At 40.1% G+C, this 18,656-nt stretch overlaps 2 protein-coding genes across 3 annotated transcripts in view; both read left to right on the top strand.

The window, feature by feature from the left end:
* BDP1 (BDP1 general transcription factor IIIB subunit) overlaps nucleotides 1-7,447 on the top strand; it is an 85,193-nt gene extending 77,746 nt beyond the window's left edge. The window contains exon 39 of one of the 2 annotated variants that reach the window (XM_019982827.2): nucleotides 4,703-7,447. In XM_019982827.2, the coding sequence (XP_019838386.2) occupies nucleotides 4,703-4,834 (132 nt within the window). In that variant the 3' untranslated portion in view covers nucleotides 4,835-7,447. Of the gene's footprint in view, nucleotides 1-143; nucleotides 4,262-4,702 lie in introns of those variants that run through there. The other variant, XM_019982828.2, reaches the window with a different exon arrangement.
* Nucleotides 7,448-15,107: 7,660 nt separating this feature from the next.
* Nucleotides 15,108-18,656, top strand: part of MCCC2 (methylcrotonyl-CoA carboxylase subunit 2) — a 77,361-nt gene continuing 73,812 nt past the window's right edge. Inside the window, exon 1 of the mRNA XM_070774564.1 lies at nucleotides 15,108-15,402. Coding sequence (XP_070630665.1) covers nucleotides 15,274-15,402 — 129 coding nt within the window. The 5' untranslated portion in view covers nucleotides 15,108-15,273. The remainder of the gene's footprint in view (nucleotides 15,403-18,656) is intronic.

Raw genomic sequence — 18,656 nt, 5'->3', positions numbered from 1 at the left:
TTACAGCTAGTTTAGTACAGAGCCGTTGAACTAACCATAAATGAACACTTAATTGCCAGTCCTTTACTGCAAAGATCCTTCTGACCTTTTTGCTCCTTTTGTGGAAGCAAAACAAAGCAGTACTTGCATTTTATTTCCTTTAGGAAAAACGTCCTGACACCTACAGGAATTCAAGGAATGGTAAAATTAGAATTTGCTTGCATGTTTCATTTCTGTGCATTCTAAAGCTGTCATAGTAAGTACTAGGGCACAAAAATCTGGGAACTTATATCAAAGACTTTGGAAGAATATTGGGGTGACTTATCTCAACAAAGAAAAGGCTGGTGACTATTATTGGATAGCATGGAGCCTCAAAGGAAAGAGTATTTTTGTAAAGAACATTTTTAACATTTTAAAGTATTTTATGTTATTTCCTACAATTATATTCTGAGACCAGAATTTTATGAGTCTTTATTATTGTCACCAAATTCCTTTGGAGAATAGTAATTACCAAGTGTAACCGTGCCAGTTTGGTCCCGTCTTTACCAGCCTGAGATATTACTTTTCAAAATACACTTGTTTTTCTTATTTAATATAGTGGTGGAGGAGTGGAAATGTAATTTCATTTTCTGAAAATTAGGTATGTATTTATTTCTGGCTCTGCTGCGTCTTTGCTGCAGTGTGAGGGCGTTCTCTTGGAGGCCGGCAGGGGCTACTCTGTGGTTGCCGTGTGTGGGCCCCTCTGTGGTGGAGCCCGGGCTCCAGAGTGTTGGCTCAGCAGTTGTGACACAGGGCTTAGTTGCCCCAAGGCACTTAGGATCTTCCCAGACCAGGGACTGAGCCCACGTCCCCTGCATTGGCGGGCAGATTCTCAACCCCTGGACCACCGGGACTCCTGTCATTTCACTTCTAAAATTTGCATTTCTTCAGTTATTAGTGAGTTGGTTTTTTTCCCGCTTATATTTACTAGATTCTGTTTCTGTCTTTTTTTAAATTGCTGTGTTGTTTTTGCTTGCTGATTTATAGCTTTTGGAATCCCAGTAGTTTTCTTTTGTATGAGTTCTTTATGCATGTAAATAAGCCACATACCTTTTAGCTCTTTACTACAAGTATTTTTTCCAAGTTTGTTTGCTTTTTAAAATTTTGTTACACCTAACTTTTAAATGTTTAGTTAAATCTATTACTCTTTTCTTTGTAAGTTATTAAATTACTTTTATGATTAAAAGTTTTTCTCCACAGGTATAAAATTTTGAATAATCAGTTTTAAAACTTTATTCATGGTTATTGACGTTGGTATATAGTGTGAGGCGAGGATTTAATCTAAATATCATCCTCAACTTGCTGCTTTGTTTTTTTGACTAATATATTCCACATGTTTTAAAATGCATAACCTACAAAAGAGAGTTTATAGTAAAATGTTTCCCACATCTGTCCTTTAGCTTTGTAGTTCCTCCTTTCTGCAGGTGTGTCGTGTTATCAGATTTTGGTTTACTTTTCCAGAGACTTTTTAATATACACAAATATAAACATTTTTCTTCTTCTTTTACATAAATAATGGCATGTCACTTCTTCTTTGCTTTTCATGTGTAGCAGTGTGGCTTTGAGACATTACAAAACAGTAGATAAAAGGCTTCCTTCTCTCTATTGCTCTTTCTTTTTTAAAAAAAAAGATATTTACTTTTACTTATGTGTTTGTTTGGCTGCACCAGATCTTTGTTGCAGCACGCGGGATCTTTAGTTGTAGCATGCAAACTCTTAGTTGTAGCACGTAGGAACTAATTCCCTGACCAGGGATCAGACCTGGGCCCCTGCATTGGGAGCAGAGTCCCAGCCACTGGACCACCAGGGAAGTCCTTTGCTCTCTTTAAAAAAATTGAATTATTAACTTTTTATTTTGAGATAATTATAGATTATCATGGAGTTATAAACAACCATATGGAGGGATCTCATCTATCCTTCACTCAGTTCTCCCCAGTGGTAACATCTTATGAAACTCTTCTCCAGTATCACAACTGCTATACTGACATTACGATAGTCAAGATACAGAACAGTTCTGTCACTAGAGGGATCTTTTGTTTAGCCCTTTAATAGACACACCCACTTCCCTGCCACCCCCACTGTCTCCTTATTTTCTGGTAACCTGGTTTCCAGTAAATGTGTCTTTTTGGGACTTACCTGGTGGTCCAGTGGCTACGACTCTGTGCTTCCAATGCTGGGGGTCCTGGTGCGATCCCTGGTCAGGGACCTAGATCCCACGTGGCACAATTAAGAGTTCACGTGCTGCAACTGAAGATCCCGTGTGCCGTAACTCAGACTGCTGCTACTGCTACTGCTGCTAAGTCGCTTCAGTTGTGTCCGACTCTGTGCGACCCCGTAGACGGCAGCCCACCAGGCTCCCCCGTCCCTGGGATTCTCCAGGCAAGAACACTGGAGTGGGTTGCCATTTCCTTCTCCTGTGCATAAAAGTGAAAAGTAAAAGTGAAGTTGCTCAGTCATGTCCGACTCCTAGCAACCCCATGGACTGCAGCCTACCAGCCTCCTCCGTCCATGGGATTTTCCAGGCAAGAGTACTGGAGTGGGGTGCCATTGCCTTCTCCGATAACTCAGACTGGGTGCAGCCAAATAAATAAGTAAAATAATTGTATATTTCTCTTTTAAAAAGTGTGTCACCCCAAGAATGTTTTATAAATGGAATCATGGCTTTGGGACTAGTGTCTCTTCAGTAGTGAGTCATCCAGACGGTTTTACATATCAGTAGTTTATTCCTTTTTGTTGCTGGATAGTATTTCCTGGTGTGGATGTGCCAGCTTTCTTTATCCATTTACCCACCAAAGAACATCTAGTGGTTTTCAGAGTTTGTTATTATAAATAAAGCTGTGAGCTTCTGCATGCAACTTTTTGTGTGGACATAAATTTTCCTTTTTTTTTTTCAGGAATAAGTGCCCTCATTGTTTTTAATGATTCTGTAATATTGCATTGTTTGAGGGTACCATAGAGTGATACTGGTCTCACACAGGCATTTAAGTTACTCCTAATTGTTTGCTATTTCAAACAGTGTAGTAACAACTCATATATAAATAGACCATTTTTCACATTTTGGGTTAAATTCCTAGAAATTGAATTGCTGGTCTAAAGAAATGATTTTCCTTTTGACAGACACTGCCTGATTATCCTCCATAGGGATTGTATCAGTTTCAGTTCATAACAGCAATGTATGAGAGAGCCTTTCCCCTCACAATAGTATATTATTAATGTTGTTCATTTTTTATCTTCTTCATAGATTTAATGAACACATGTGTCTGTGATATAGGTTGCAGTTTTTTGTCCCTCTGTGGCATTTATCTTTTGATTTTGTATATGGTGGTTTGTGCCATGCAGGTATTTTTTATTTTTATGTACATGAATTTATCAATCTGCTATGATTTCTGGCTTTCATGTCATTCCTTCACACTCTGTCCCCACCCTAAGATTATAAACCATTTTCCTATGGTATTTTACAGTAGATTGTTTTAAAACTCAATTGTAGTTTTGGCGAGGCTGCACCTTTGTTGCTGCACAGGGTTTTCTCTGGTTGCGGCGAGCGGGGGCTGCTCTCTAGTTGTGCTGTGCGGGCCTCTCACTGTGCTGAGCTCTTGTTGCAGGGCACGGGCTTGGAGTGCATGGGCTTTGGTTGTCGTGGTGCGTGGGCTCGGTGGTTGTGGCATACAGGCTTAGTTGTCCCACAGCATGTAGGTCTCACTGGACCAGGGACTGAACCTGGGTCTCCTGCACTGGCAGGTGGATTCTCTACCACTGAGCCACCAGGGAGCCCCTATGGTCGATTTTTAAAAATGTTTTTACATTTAAGTTTATTGATCCATCTAGAACTTGTAATGGTGAAGTATAATAGGTTGGATTTCCTTTTTGTGAGACAGTTATACAGTTGTCCAGTATTATTTATTGGATTATCCACCTTTTCTCAATTTTTTTTTGAAATAACACTTTTATCAGGACTAAATTTCCATCCATATGTGTTAGGGATATTTCTAGTCTATTTCACTGATATGCATGTCTGTTCCTGTACCAGTACCATGCCGTCTTAATTTTTCTAGATTTATAAGTATGCTAATTTTTGATAGAATTGCTTTGATTTGTGATATTTCCTTATGTACCATTCTGTTTCATGGGTCCTATTTTGGTCATTAAAATGTTTTCATTTAGATTTAATAGTGTTATATTTTCTATGTTATTAATTTTTTCACAGAAATTTGAAGTAATAAACATGTACATTACAGTTAATCTAGTTATGTCTAGTATTGTATATTTGTTGGTTTTATTATTATAACTAATGCTGCAAAGGTTATCTCTTACTATGTTTAGGATTATTTCCTTAATATAACAGCACAGAAATTAAATTATTGGGTCAGTGGGTATAAACATATTTAAAGCTCTTATAGTGATAAAGAATCTGCCTGCCAGTGCGGGAGACACAGGTTCTATTCCTGGGTCAGAAAGATCCCCTGAGTAGGAAATGGCAACCCGCTCCAATATTCTTGCCTGGAAAATTTCATGGACAATGGAGCCTGGTGGGCTACAGTCCGTGGGGTCGCAAAGAGTCATACGTTGCTGAGAGACTGAGTGAGTGAGTACTTATTGCTATATTGCTTTTCAAACAGGTATCAATTTAGACTACCACTATCAATATAAATGTTATACTGCATACTTAATTTTATTATCTTTTTAGGTTTCTCATAATCGTCCCTTACCAAAAGGAGAATGTAAAGGTGGCCAAAACCGGGTGCCTGAAGAGGAGCCAACCACAGTCTCTGAATATTTCTTTAACGATATCTTTATTGAAGTGGATGAAACAGAATAGAAAATCGCCTTTTTTATTTTCTTTTTAAGTCTAGGATTTCCAGAATCAGTTATATCAACAAAGCAGTATTTAGAAAGAAGCATCACTGGCAGTTTTTCTTTAGGTTGATTTTGAGTATTTATTCAGCTTGATTTGAAGCTTTTATAATCAGTGAAAAACATTGCTGGGGTCCTTGTCATTCTGATTGGCTCAGCATTTTGGAAATATCAACCAGTTAAGACTGCTTTCTCAGACAGAAATAACAGGTCTTGTTTACATTTTGACTCTTTCTGTATTGAACACACATGAACATCCTCGAATGTTGTGGATAATGTCTGTGTAAGTCACAGTGCTGATGTATTTGGAAGTGGATTGTATTTAACGTTTAGCGAACCTTTTGTGAAGGTTTTTTTATGTTTGCGTAGGGTTTTTGTTTTTGTTTTAGGATTTTGGGGGGTTTGGGTGTTTTTTTTTAATTTTTATTTTTTAGTATGGTGAAAGTCTTTTCATTTGCCTCTAAATATATGAAAGGAAATTGTGAAACTCCAGTTTAGTATGGTAACTGTTAAAAACTTTTCTATTATCATCTATTTGACTGAAAAATGTGTATTTTTCTAATTCATATTGATGTAACATTAGTCCTAATTGAAGAACTAGTATTTAAACTTACTATTTATAAAGATAAAACATCAAAAAGCTTATTTATTTTTAAATTTTTTATTTAAAAGAATATTCAGTTTTAATTTTTTACCCCTGAGATTATGGGTAAAGAAAGCATTAACAAATTTATGTTTGTCTCCTTTCCCGCTTTAATTTTAAAGATATTTAAAGTGATATAACTAAAGTATTTGAATAGTATATATGTTTGAATACATTTTTTTCTCATAGTTCAGTATATTGACTTTGTACTGTGAATTTTTTGTTTTTCTTATTTCTTAGATAATCTCAGGATTTGTATGGGAAAAAAAAACCTTAACCTTATTTATGAGGCAAATTTCCATACAAAACTCAGTCTCCATTACATAAACATATGCTCACATACACACATTCCTTTTTTAAAAAACAATTTCTTGTTTTCTTTCCCCCATTAAATTCTCCTTAAGGACCTAAGTATGTAGGTCTTTATGGACAGAGCATAATTGAGATGTTAAAAACAGAAAATAAGATCACAATAAGCGTTTATTAAGTCAGTGATTATCATCAATATGAATTTATGGGTTGGGTTTAAATTTTGAGATTTTGTGATTTACGTAGGTAATTCCTTTATCCACCCAAGCAAATCTTTGTGGTTCAAATTAAACTTCTGAAAAAACAGAATTATTCTTTTATATGAAAAGCCCTCTGGGTTGATAATGCCTTGGATCAGGAATCAGAAACATTTTCTGCAAAAATATTTTCGAATCCGTGGGCCAGATGCCTTCTGTGGTAACTACTCGACTCTGCCACTTCAGTATGAAAACAGCCACAGGCAATACTTACACGATGGGCATAGATGGGTTGGCCCCTGTATTAGACAGTAGTTTTCCTATCTTAAGGTGCTGATGTCATTACCTATGAGATATTTGTCCCGAAATGATGAGTTGTGCCTAACAAAGAAAACTGTTGATTGCATTATGAAATCAGTATTTCAGTTGGGAAGATATTCTAATGTCTAATTATGTTTGTAAATTGAAAATTATAAAAAATGGTGACCAGTTTTCAGGTTCACTAGTAAAACTGGATTTAGCTTGGCAAGTATAACGGTAATCCTAATGTATTAAAACAATTGATATTAGAACATTTCTTATTCATTGCCTTATAGTGAAATTTACAGTTAAAACTTTTTTGTCATAAAGGAGGATTTAGAAGGAAATTCTCTATAGATACGCATTTATTTATTTCATGTGATTAATATGTTACAAAAACCATGGTCGTAAATCACATTGCTATTTTAAATGCCGTTTTTATACATTTTAAAAGTCTCATTCTGAAAAAGTTTCTTTAGTTCATGTTAGTTTAGGTGTTAGGTTGTCATAGCTAAACTATGATTTTATCCCTTGTTTAATATAACTTTAAATGTGTTAACATCTGTCTCTTGTTCATCTACAATGAGTCAATTTTGTGGAAGATGTAACTTCTTACTGTATAAAGGATAATTTTATCTTTGGGCATTCATTGCATTAGAGAATCAAGTCAGCTAAATTCTCCTACTGTTATATCCTTAAAACTACTCTTAGAAAAAGAAAATCAGTGTAATTTACCTTACAAGGGGGAAAGACTTGTTCACACCTGTGTTTAATCTGACTCATATAAAGATCATGTGAAGAATTTGTATTTTATAAATTTTCAAAGAGATATGATTAAAGGTCTTTATTTTTTTCTTGTCTTTTCCTCCTGAACACTTATATCTTAGCAAGTGATCAACATGATGACTTAAAAGCCTAATTGTTGGTAAATGATTGAGGCACAGATAAAAATATGATATCCACTGCTTACCACCATGTTTTTTGAAATATAGGTCACCATGTATATTATCTTGCTTAAAGAAGTCTTTGACAAAAAGCAATATCTGTCATTGTAAATTTTCTTGTTCTAAAGAAAGCAGTTATATATTCTGTAGGTGTAAATTATGTAAATAAAAGTTATTTTATATTATTTGTTGTGTCCTTTTTTTCAAATGACAATAAAGATATTAATGTGTTAGTGAACGAAAAATAGTCTTAGAAGTACAGTTTACACTTCCACAAAGATATAGTATAATTGGAAGAGTTAATTTTTTCTCTCATATATGCTGTGAAGGGTATTATTTTGATTTTGCAAGAGTAAAGAATAGATTTTCCCCACATCTGGGACATATGAAAAGTTGCTTACTTTTTTGTTTATTTGCTCCTCATGCAATGAAATTTTAGATAAAAGAACTCAATCTCTTTTACTTTTTTTTTTTTTTTTCCTGGAGAGAAAGGCAAATGGGAAACTTCAGTTATGGATATAAACCTAGACTTCTGACAGTGTCTGACCAGACTTTTAAACTTTTTGTCTGGCATAAAAGGATTTTTTATTTTCTTAAAACTCCTCCCCACTCTTTTCCTGCTTTCTCCCAATATGTTAATCACAATTTGGGTTTTCATATTCAGTATTTGTATGGTATTAGTGGAAGTTATTCACTGCTCTACCACCTGATGAACTTAGATGACATTTCCTTTCTGGTACAGCTCCTTGTTTTTCTTGTTTTTCTTCATTTGCTTTGGGTTTGTTTTTGAACCTGTAGCTTAACCTTCATACCCTCCAGCAAGTCTGGTTATACTTTATATATAAGTTTATACTTTTTGACATGGTCAAGTTGTCAGATAAATTATTTCCTTCTTCTTCCCCCTCCTCCCCCACCCCCCTACCACCCCACTCCTGGAAAACTTACGAAAATCTTCCTTCCTGCTTTCATCTCAACTGAGTCTTCACAGGTCTCCATGTGCAGCACAGTTGCCCTGCTGGGTCTTCTCTTGTGAGTCCACTACCCTTCTTTGGTGGTTTGGACTCCCTATTTCTGGAGCCCATGTCTTTGTTTTTCTTGATTTGATTCGGAGAAGGATATCTTCCCCTATTTACTGCAGAAGGGTATGTGGATGATACTGTAACTTGAGACTTTACATGTCTGAGAGTTTCTTTTTTCTATTCTCTCACTTAGTTGGGCTCTATGTGGAATTCTTGAGTAATTTGAAAATAGTTTCCACTTCATTTTAGAATCATCCTCTGATTATATTCTGGTCTTCAGTGTTTAAAAAAGTCTGCTGCTATTCTGATTCCCTGTCCTTTGAATGTGGGCCACTGTTTACATGTTTTCTGACCCTGGTACTCTGCATAGTGGGCTTCCCTGTGGCTCAGTGGTACAGAATCTGCCTTCCAAGCAGGAGACTCGGGTTCAGTGCCTGGGTCAGGAAGATCGCCTAGAGAACGAAATGGCTACCCATTCCAGTATTCTTGCCTGGAAAATCCTATGGACAGAGGAGCCTAGTGGGCTAGTCCCTGGGGTCCTAAAAGAGTCAGATATAGCTTAACAACTGCACCACCACCATGGTGCACGATAATGTGCCACCCCCATCGCTTCCTGCCCCCACATGTCATGGGCCTTTTTAATATGGAAAGCCATTTCCTTCCCTTCTGGCAAAAGTTCTTGCATTATTACTTTGATAATTTCTCTCTTCCATTTTCACTGTCTGCTACCTGAAATTCCTATGAATCAGATTTTTAAATCTCCTTTCAGTCAGTTCAATTCAGTTCAGTCGCTCAGTCGTGTCTGACTCTTTGCGACCCCATGAATCACAGCACACGCCAGGCCTCCCTGTCCATCACCATCTCCCGGAGTTCACTCAAACTCACGTCCATTGAGTCGGTGATGCCATTCAGCCATCTCATCCTCTGTCATCCCCTTCTCCTCCCGCCCCCAATCCCTCCCAGCATCAGAGTCTTTTCCAATGAGTCAACTCTTCGCATGAGGTGGCCAAAGTACTGGAGTTTTCAGCTTTAGGATCAGTCCTTCCAAAGAAATCCCGGGCTGATCTCCTTCAGAATGGACTGGTTGGATCTCCTTGCAATCCAAGGGACTCTCAAGAGTCTTCTCCAACATCACAGTTCAAAAGCATCAATTCTTCGGTGCTCAGCTTTCTTCACAGTCCAACTTTCACATCCATACATGACTACTGGAAAAATCATAGCCTTGACTAGACGGACCTTTGTTGGCAAAGTAATGTCTCTGCTTTTGAATATGTTATCTAGGTTGGTCGTAACTTTCCTTCCAAGGAGTAAGGGTCTTTTAATTTCATGGCTGCAGTCACCATCTGCAGTGAATTTGGAGCCCCCCAAAATAAAGTCTGCCACTGTTTCCACTGTTTCCCCATCTATTTCCCATGAAGTGATGGGACCAGATGCCATGATTTTCGTTTTCTGCATGTTGAGCTTTAAGCCAACTTTTTCACTTTTCTCTTTCACTTTCAAGAGGCTTTTTAGTTTCTCTTCACTTTCTGCCATAATGGTGGTGTCATCTGCATATCTGAAGTTACTGATTTTCTCCCAGCAATCTTGATTCCAGCTTGTGCTTCATCCAACCCAGCATTTCATGTGATGTACTCTGTATATAAGTTAAATAAGCAGGGTGACAATATACAGCCTCGATGTACTCCTTTTCCTGTTTGGAACCAGTCTTTTGTTCCATGTCCAGTTCTAACTGTTGCTTCCTGCATACAGGTTTCTCAAGAGGCAGATCAGGTGGTCTAGTATTCCCATCTCTTTCAGAATTATCCACAGTGTGTTGTGATCCACACAGTCAAAGGCTTTGGCATAGTCAATAAAGCAGAAATGTTTTTCTGGAACTCTCTGGCGGTAAATTGTTTGTCTGCAATGTGAGAGACCTGGGTTCGATCCCTGGGTTGGGAAGATTCCCCAGAGAAGGAAATGGCAACCCACTCCAGTACTCTTGCCTTGAAAATCTCATGGACGGAGGACCTTGGTGCAGGCTACTGTCCATGGGGTCGCAAAGAGTTGGGTACGACTGAACGACTTCACTTTCTTTGTTTCTGGAACTCTCTTGATTTTTCGATGATCCAGCAGATGTTGGCAATTTGATCTCTGGTTCCTCTGCCTTTTCTAACCAGCTTGAACATCCTAGAAGTGACTTTGTTGGTCACAAAACCCATAGAGAGAAGGCCAAAAGTCGATGCTTCAGACTAACAAATGTGCACAATTAAGTCAAAATCTGAGTTCTTCTTTGACTTAGTTCATAATTTTGAATCAACAGTTTTTTCCAATGAACATTTTTAGGGCATAATTTGCATTTAATAAAGTACATAGATCTTAAGTATTCAGTTTGAATACTGACAGTGTATACAGCTGTGTTCAGTTCAGTTCAGTTCAGTCGCTCAGTCGTGTCTGACTCTGCGACCTCATGAACCACAGCACGCCAGGTCTCCCTGTCCATCACCAACTCCCGGAGTTTACCCAAACTCATGTCCATCGAGTCAGTGATGCCATCCAGCCATCTCATCCTCTGTCGTCCCCTTCTCCTCCTGCCCCCAATTCCTCCCAGCATCAGAGTCTTTTCCAATGAGTCAACTCTTCGCATGAGATGGCCAGTGTATTGGAGTTTCAGCAAAACAATGTTTTCATCCTCCCAGGAAGTTCCTTTAAGCCCTTTCCCCACTGCCACCCACCCAGGTTACTTCCACCTGATCTTGAACTTTATATTATGTATTCCTTTGTATCTGATTACTCTTGCTCAACATGTTTTTGGGACTCACTAATTTTGTAGTGTGTTAGCAGCTCCCTGTTGTTACTAAGTTGTATTCCATTTTATGTCTGTTCCACATATGAATATACCGTAGTTGTCTATCCATTTTCCTATTGATTGTTTCTGAATTTTACCTCTTGAATAAAGCTACTGTAAATATTCTTGTATAAATCTTTTGGTAGACACATTTTTATTTCTCATGTGTAAAAACCTAGATTTATTTTTCTAAGTACTTGATGTTCTTTGACGTGTTTACAAATGGTATTTTTAAATGCCTATTTTTATTTATATGTTTATTGCTGGAACTTAGAGAAACAGTTGATTTTTGTATTGCAATTAAGATTTTAGCAAATGAGGATTCCCTGGCAGTCCAGTGGTTGTGACTCTGTGAAAGTTCACTGTTAAGGCCATGTGGCAAGGCCAAAAAAAAAGATGTTAGGAAGTGTATTTTCTATACATCCATTCACAGTCTTACCTAGCCTTTGGAGCTATTAAAGCAAGCCTTTAAAAAAAAATATATATATATAGGAATGCTATTTGTTCTTAGAAAACAGACTTAGAAACTCAGTTATTGGGACTTCCCTGGTGGTCTAGTGGCTAAGACTTCTAGCTCCCACCTCAGGGGGCTTGGGTTCCATCCTTGGTCAGGGAGCTAGATCCCACATACCACAACCAAAAATCCTGAGCGCTGCAAGTGAAAATCCTATATGCCCTAACGAAGATAGAAGATCCTGTGTGCTGCAGCTAGGACCTGGTGCTGTCAAATAAATAAATGAAACCCACTTATAATAAGATAAACAGAATAAAGTAAAATTTTAAGTAATAAAATTTAATGCTCCTGGGAAACATTTGCTAACTTCTCATTTATTTAATAAATTTAAAGGGTAACAGAGTATCTTACCTCTTTAAAACCTTGTTTTCCCATCCTTTTAATAATTTCTCATTAGGGAATTCCCTGGCAGTCCAGTGGTTAGGACTCTGTGCTTCCACTGCAGGGGGTACGAATTTGATTGCTGGTCAGGGAACTAAGACCCCACATGTTGTGGGGGCAACTAAGCCCAGGCTTGCAACTACCCTGGAGCCTGAGCGCCACAACTAGAGAAGCTCATGTACCACAAGGAAGAGCCCAGGAGCCCTGCACGCTGGGACAAAAGGCCCCGCGTGCCACAGGGAAGGTCCCACGTGCCACAACTAAGACACAATGCAGCCAAATATTCTTTAAAAATCAGTTGCATTTCTATGTGCTAATAATGTACAAACTGAAAAGGAAATTACAAAAGTAACTCCATTTACAGTAGCTTCAAAAATAACAAAATAGAAATTAACCAAGGAGGTAAAAGACTTGCACAATGAAAACTAAAAAACAGTGCTGAAAGAGATTAAAGAAGACATAAATAAATGAAAACATCCCATTTTCATAGATGGGCAGACTTTAATACTGTTAAGATGTCAGTGCTACCCAGTGTGATCAATAGATTCAGTGCAGTCCCTATCAAAATTCTGAGATTTTTTTTTTGACAGAAATAGAAAAATATACCTCTAAAGTTAATATGGAATGTAAGGGATCTCAGATAGTCAAATAAATCTTGAACAAGAATAAAGCTAGAAGACTTAACATTTAATGATTTCAAAACTTACTACAAAGCTACAGTAAAAAAAAAAAAAATTGTGGTTTTAACATAAAATACAGACGTATAGGACCTAGAATATAATACAAAGTCAGAGATAAACCACTGCGTATGAAATAATTTCTGACAAGCGTGCCAAGACTATTTAATGGAGAATGGACAGTCTTTATGACAAAAGATGTTGGGAAAACTGGATATCCACATAGCAAAGAATGAAGCTAACATTGTGTACAAAAATTATCTCAAATCTAAGACTAAGTAGACTAAGGAAGATAATTTTTTTCTCATTTTCCAGTGTGTGAGAAATTGTGAGGAAGCTCAGATTGTTGTTGTTGTTTCTCAGCCACTCAGTTGTGTCTGACTCTTTGCGACCCCATGGACTGCAGCACATCAGGCTTCCCTGTCCTCTGTTTCCTGGAGTTTGCTCAAACTCATCCATTGAGTCGGTGATGCCATCCAACCAACTCATCCTCTGTCTTCCCCTTCTCCTACTGCCCTCAATCTTTCACAGCATCAGGTCTTTTCCAATGAGTCAGCTCTTCACATCAGGTGGCCAAAGTATTGGAGCTTCAGTATCAGTCCTTCCTATGAATACTCAGGTTTGATTTCCTTTAGGATTAACTGGTTTGATCTCCTTGCTGTCCAAGGGACTCTCAAGAGTGTTCTCCAACACCACAGTTTGAAAGTTCTTTGGTGCTCAGCCTTCTTTATGATCCAACTTTAGCATCTGTACATGACTATTGGAAAAACCAGTTTTGACTAGATTGACCTTTGTCGGCAAAGTGATGGCTTTGCTTTTTAACATGCTGTCTAGATTTGTCATACCTTTTCTTCCAAGGGGCAAGCATCTTTTAATTTCATGGCTTCAGTCACCATCCACAGTGATTTTAGAGCCCAAGAAAATAAAATCTGTCACTGTTTCCATTTTTTCCCCATTTATTTGCCATGAAGTGATAGTACTAGATGCCATGATCTTAGTGTTTTTTGAATGTTGAATGTAAGGCAAGTGCGGAGAAAAAGAAAATGAACTGGACAGCCAGGCAAAGAAAAGGAAGTTTATTAAAGGGAAACAAGAGAGTGACTGGCCCTTGAGAAGAACCAGCCCCTTCCCTTCTGGTGGGTCCCTCTTACACCCTCCAGGCAAGAAACTGGGTCCCCTCAGGGGGTGGTTAGTTCATCTTTAGTCTGCAGATGGAATTTGGCAGTTGGTAGTCTTGAGAAAGCCAAAGGTGTTCAATGGTAGGGTGGTCACTTAGTCTTGGCAAAGAGTGCCAGTGGCTAAAACAGGATGTCACTTGAGCAATGTGGTCAGTTTCATGGGTCACTGTGACTTTATATTTTATTTGCAAGCCATTTTTAACAATAAGATCCCATGTAGGCCCTATCATTGAGTTTTAAGCTAGCTTTTTCACTTTTTCACTCAGATCTGTTATAGGCAACTTTGCCTTACTTTGCCAACAAAGTTCCGTCCAGTCAAAGCTATGGTTTTTCCAGTAGTCATGTATGGATGTGAGAGTTGGACCTTAAAGAAAGCTGAGTGCTGAAGAATTCATGCTTTTGAACTGTGGTGTTGAAGAAGACTCTTGAGAGTACCTTGGACTGGAAGGAGATCCAACCAGTCCATCCTATAGGAAATCAGTCCTGAATATTCATTAGAAAGACTGATGCTGAAGCTGAAGCTACAATACTTTGGCCACCTGATGTGAAGAACTGACTCATTGGAAAAGACCCTGATGCTGGGAAAGATTGAGGGCAGGAGGAGAAGGGGAAGACAGAGGATGAGATGGTTGGATGGCGTCACCGACTCGATGGACATGAATTGGAACAAGCTCTGGGAGTTGGTGATGGACAGGGACCATGGGGTCGCAGAGTCGGACACAACTGAGCCGCTGAACTGAGATGACTTGTTATAGGCTAGGTTTAGAAGTACGTTATAATCGTACATCTAAGATGTACTTTATCACTACCAGAATTTTAAACTTATGTTCTCTCCGCTTTATAAAAGGGTACGTTTGGCCTGTTCTCCAGTGTATCCCCAGCTCCAAAAGAGCACCTGATAGGGTACACTGAAGAAATATTTGTTGAACGGATGGTTATCGCCTTTAAAGAGTTTAATTTCTTAGGACAGTTTTATAAGCCTGTTCGGTTTCCAGCTCTCATATAAGAATAAGCTTTTTCAAGTCCCGGAATACCCTTTCTAGCAGTAGGGGAAGAAGAAAACAGCACGTAGAAGAAGCTCTCAGACAAGCAAAGAAATTCAGCCGCGGCTCCGGAGCTCCGTCCTAGGATTCGCAATGCTCAAGGGCTCGGGAACGGACCGGCCTCGCGAGGCTGCATCACTGTCCCTCATTGGCTGAGTTAGGGGGGCGTGGTGCTCAACATCGGCCAATCAGGGGCCGCGTTCGCCGACACGTGCCTAGGCTTACCGGAGAATCCTGGAGGTTTCAGGCGAGTTGGGACAGCAAGGATCTGGGCCGAAGTGTATCCCGAAGCCGAGGAGTTGGCGGGGAAAGCTTCGGCTCCGAATCGGCGCAGGCCGCTCTCTCACGCAGCTTCCTGCCTCTGTGCCTGCTGCCATGTGGGCCGCTCTGAGATTAGCCCTGCGGCCGTGCGCCCGCGCCGCTGCCCCAGCGCTGCGTTCCTATCATGGGGATTCCGTGGCTACCCTGGGCACCCAACCGGACTCGAGCTCTGCCATCTACCAGGTAGGGTGGGTGAGCGGCCCGGGTCAGTGATTCCTCTTCACCGACGGGACAAGGTGTTGGCCGGACTGGGAAGCATAGAGGGTAGGCTACTTTTAAGAGTAGCTCCTCTTTTCTCTGGATCCGCAGTCATGATTCTGGGACGCACTAGGAGGTCGTGAAGTTTGAAAAAGAAAACAAATCAGATACATTTTAGTTCACTTTTAGCACTGGCACTGTCCTTTGTATCTTTAAAATCAGTGGTTCTCAAAGCCAGTGGTTCTCCGGGAGCTTGTTCGAGTTACAGCCGCCTTAAGCCTCACCCTGGGCCAAATCTTCCAGGGTGGGGTCCTGGTGTTTGCATGGTTAATTAGGTTGGGGGTGAGGAGGGGCAAAGGCCTTGGAGGCAGCTAGCTTTGGAAACCACTGGCCGAACACTAGCTAACCCTGGTCTGTGGTTACTAGATTTGAGATAGTTGGTTATGTTAATGGAAAATACTTGTATTTAAATAGCTTTTCTTGGAATTTGGAGGTGCCACAGGTCACACAATCTACTCCTCTTGGAATTTGGAGGTGCCACAGGTCACAATCTACTCCTGGCTTATGAAATATCAGCTGGAAATTTTCAGTCTATCCCATGGTTTCTAAGCCTATACAGATAACGTTTAAGTTGTGCCAGATAACTCTCAGGAGATACATTTTATTTTATTTATTAAAAAAAAAAATTGTTTATTTTTGGCGGTGCTGAGGCTTCCTTGCTGCTAGTGGGCTTTCTCTAGTTGAAGTGTGTGGGCTTCTCCTTGCGGTGGCTTCTCTTTTTGCGGAGCACAGGCTCTGGGCCCGTGGGCTTCAGTCGTTGTGGCACACGGGCTTAGTAGCCCCTCAGCATGTGAGATCTTCTCAGACCAGGGGTCAAACCTGTGTCCCTTGAATTGGCAGGCAGATTCTTAACCTCTGGACCACCAGGGAAGTCCCCAGAAAAGACATATTAAATAATTCCTCCCTTTGGAAAAGCAAATAGGTTGAAAGAAAATCAGACTGAGGCAGAAATAATACCTAGTGAGAGACTTCCAGAAGTTTTTAGATTTCCTGGGATCAAGGGAGAATGTTTCACTCAGAAACATTAAATGGTTATTGTGATTTAGGCACTGTGTGAAAGTGAAAGTCGCTCAGTAGTGTCCCACTCTTTACCACTGCGTGGACTATTCTGTCCATGGAATCCTCCAGGCCAGAGTACTGGAGTGGGTAGCCTTTCCCTTCTCCAGGGGATCTTTCCAACCCAGGTATCGAACCCTGGTCTCCCTCACTGCAGGCGGAGTCTTTACCAGTTTAGCCACAAGGAAAGCCCAAGAATACTGGAGCTGGTAGCCTATCCCTTCTCCAGCAGATCTTCCCGACCCAGGAATTGAACCGGGGTCTCCTGCATTGCAGCCAGACTCTTTATCAACTGAGCTATCAGTTCAGTTCAGTTCAGTTCAGTCGTTCAGTCGTGTCCAACTCTTTGCGACCCCAAGAATCACAGCACGCCAGGCCTGCCTGTCCACCACCAACTCCTGAAGTTCACTCAGACTCATGTCCATCGAGTCAGTGATGCCATCCAGCCATCTCATCCTCTGTCATCCCCTTCTCCTCCTGCCCCCAATCCCTCCCAGCATCAGAGTCTTTTCCAATGAGTCAACTCTTACTGGAGTTTCAGCTTCAACATCATTCCTTCCAAAGAAATCCCAGGGCTGATCTCCTTCAGAATGGACTGGTTGGATCTCCTTGCAGTCCAAGGGACTCTCAAGAGTCTTCTCCAACACCACAGTTCATAAGTGTCAATTCTTCGGCACTGAGCTATCAGGGAAGCCACTATTTAGGTACTTGGAATAGATGTGCAGGAATGGAATCATGTTTTTGTCGGGGAGACAGACAAGAAAGCAGTGCATTGTGATGAGGGGTGTCTAAAGCCTAGAAAGTGGTTGCAGAAAGATAGGAAGTAGTGAGTGAGTTGGCTCTTGAGTGGAGTAAGAACTGTCCAGGTTCAGGGTGGAGAATGGGCCTATACAACCAAAAGAAGTCATGAGAACATAGGTTCTAAATTATGAAAGCAGTTAGTGGGAGTGAGAACTTGGAAGTCGTGGCCACGGTGTGGAGTTCATGGGGTAGATGGGATTGCTTACGTGGCCAGGTAGAGGAGGGAAGCCACGTGCCAGAGCCACGTTTTGATGTCCCTTTGCAGTCTGTTTGCTGGTATTTAAGTAGAGAAGTGGCATGATACTGTCAACGTGGCAGAATAATTGGCAGGGCAGCAGGGTAGAGAATGGGTTTCCCGCCGCATCGAATGTGACTTCTTCGTGGTGTGTTCTCTTGATTGCTGTAGACCTCTGAGAGTTCTCCAGAGCTCCTGTAAGGTTACGCTAGTCGGTTTGGGGCTGTTCTGTGATGTCTCTGTGAGGGAATGAGCTCCTGGAGCTTATTGGTCTCCCGTCTTTTTGAGGTCAGGTCTGGGCTGATGTCTTTGATAAGCAGCTGCTAATCAGGGGTTAGGGAGTGTGAGCCTGAGATTATAATTTCTTTCTCTGTGTAAAATGTTTTATGTTCTCGTTTAGTCTGTGCGCTAGTAATTAGAATAGGGAAGTAATTGTGCTGTGGTGGAAAAAACACTGATTTAGTATTTCATATATATTTAAAAGTAAACAAGGAACATTTTTCCATAGAGGGGGAAAACCTGGAGGAAATGATAACAGTGGCCCTTTCAGTGGGCAGAAGAGGTGTTGTGCTTTAAGAACAAGATTCCAGAGCTTTGGTTTAAAATCCTAATTCTACTGCTTGTTAGCTGAGTGATCTTGGACGAATCACTTACTTCTCTGTGCCTCACTTGTGTTGTGGCGTTAATGATTAGGTGTATGTTTCATTTATCAAGACAGTTAGTGACGGTGCCTGAAGTACAATAAACCCTCAAGAAGTATTAGCTCTTGCTACTTTGCCTCCTCTTCTCAAGGTCATCTTGTGATCTATTTTAGCTAGATGTTACTTCAGTAATGCTGAGTAGCAACCAATCCCAAGATTTTAGTGTTCAAAAGAACAAGTATTTAGTTTTCACACTTGGGGCGGCGATGGCAGCTCTGCTCCAGGGCCGTATTAGATTCAGGTCCACACTGTTGCTTTTGTTTTTTCTTTTTATTTTGGTTTAATAGACATTTATTCTGTTATTATGTAGTTGAACAACCTCCACACACAAAATAATATGCTTTAAGATTTTTTTGAGTTGGAAGGAATTTGGGTCTTAAAAGGTT

Source organism: Bos indicus, chromosome 20, assembly GCF_029378745.1.
Source record: "Bos indicus isolate NIAB-ARS_2022 breed Sahiwal x Tharparkar chromosome 20, NIAB-ARS_B.indTharparkar_mat_pri_1.0, whole genome shotgun sequence".
NCBI classification, from domain to species: Eukaryota; Metazoa; Chordata; class Mammalia; order Artiodactyla; family Bovidae; genus Bos; species Bos indicus.
Note: the sequence above shows the minus strand (reverse complement) of the source record. Positions and strands in the feature narration are given on the sequence as shown.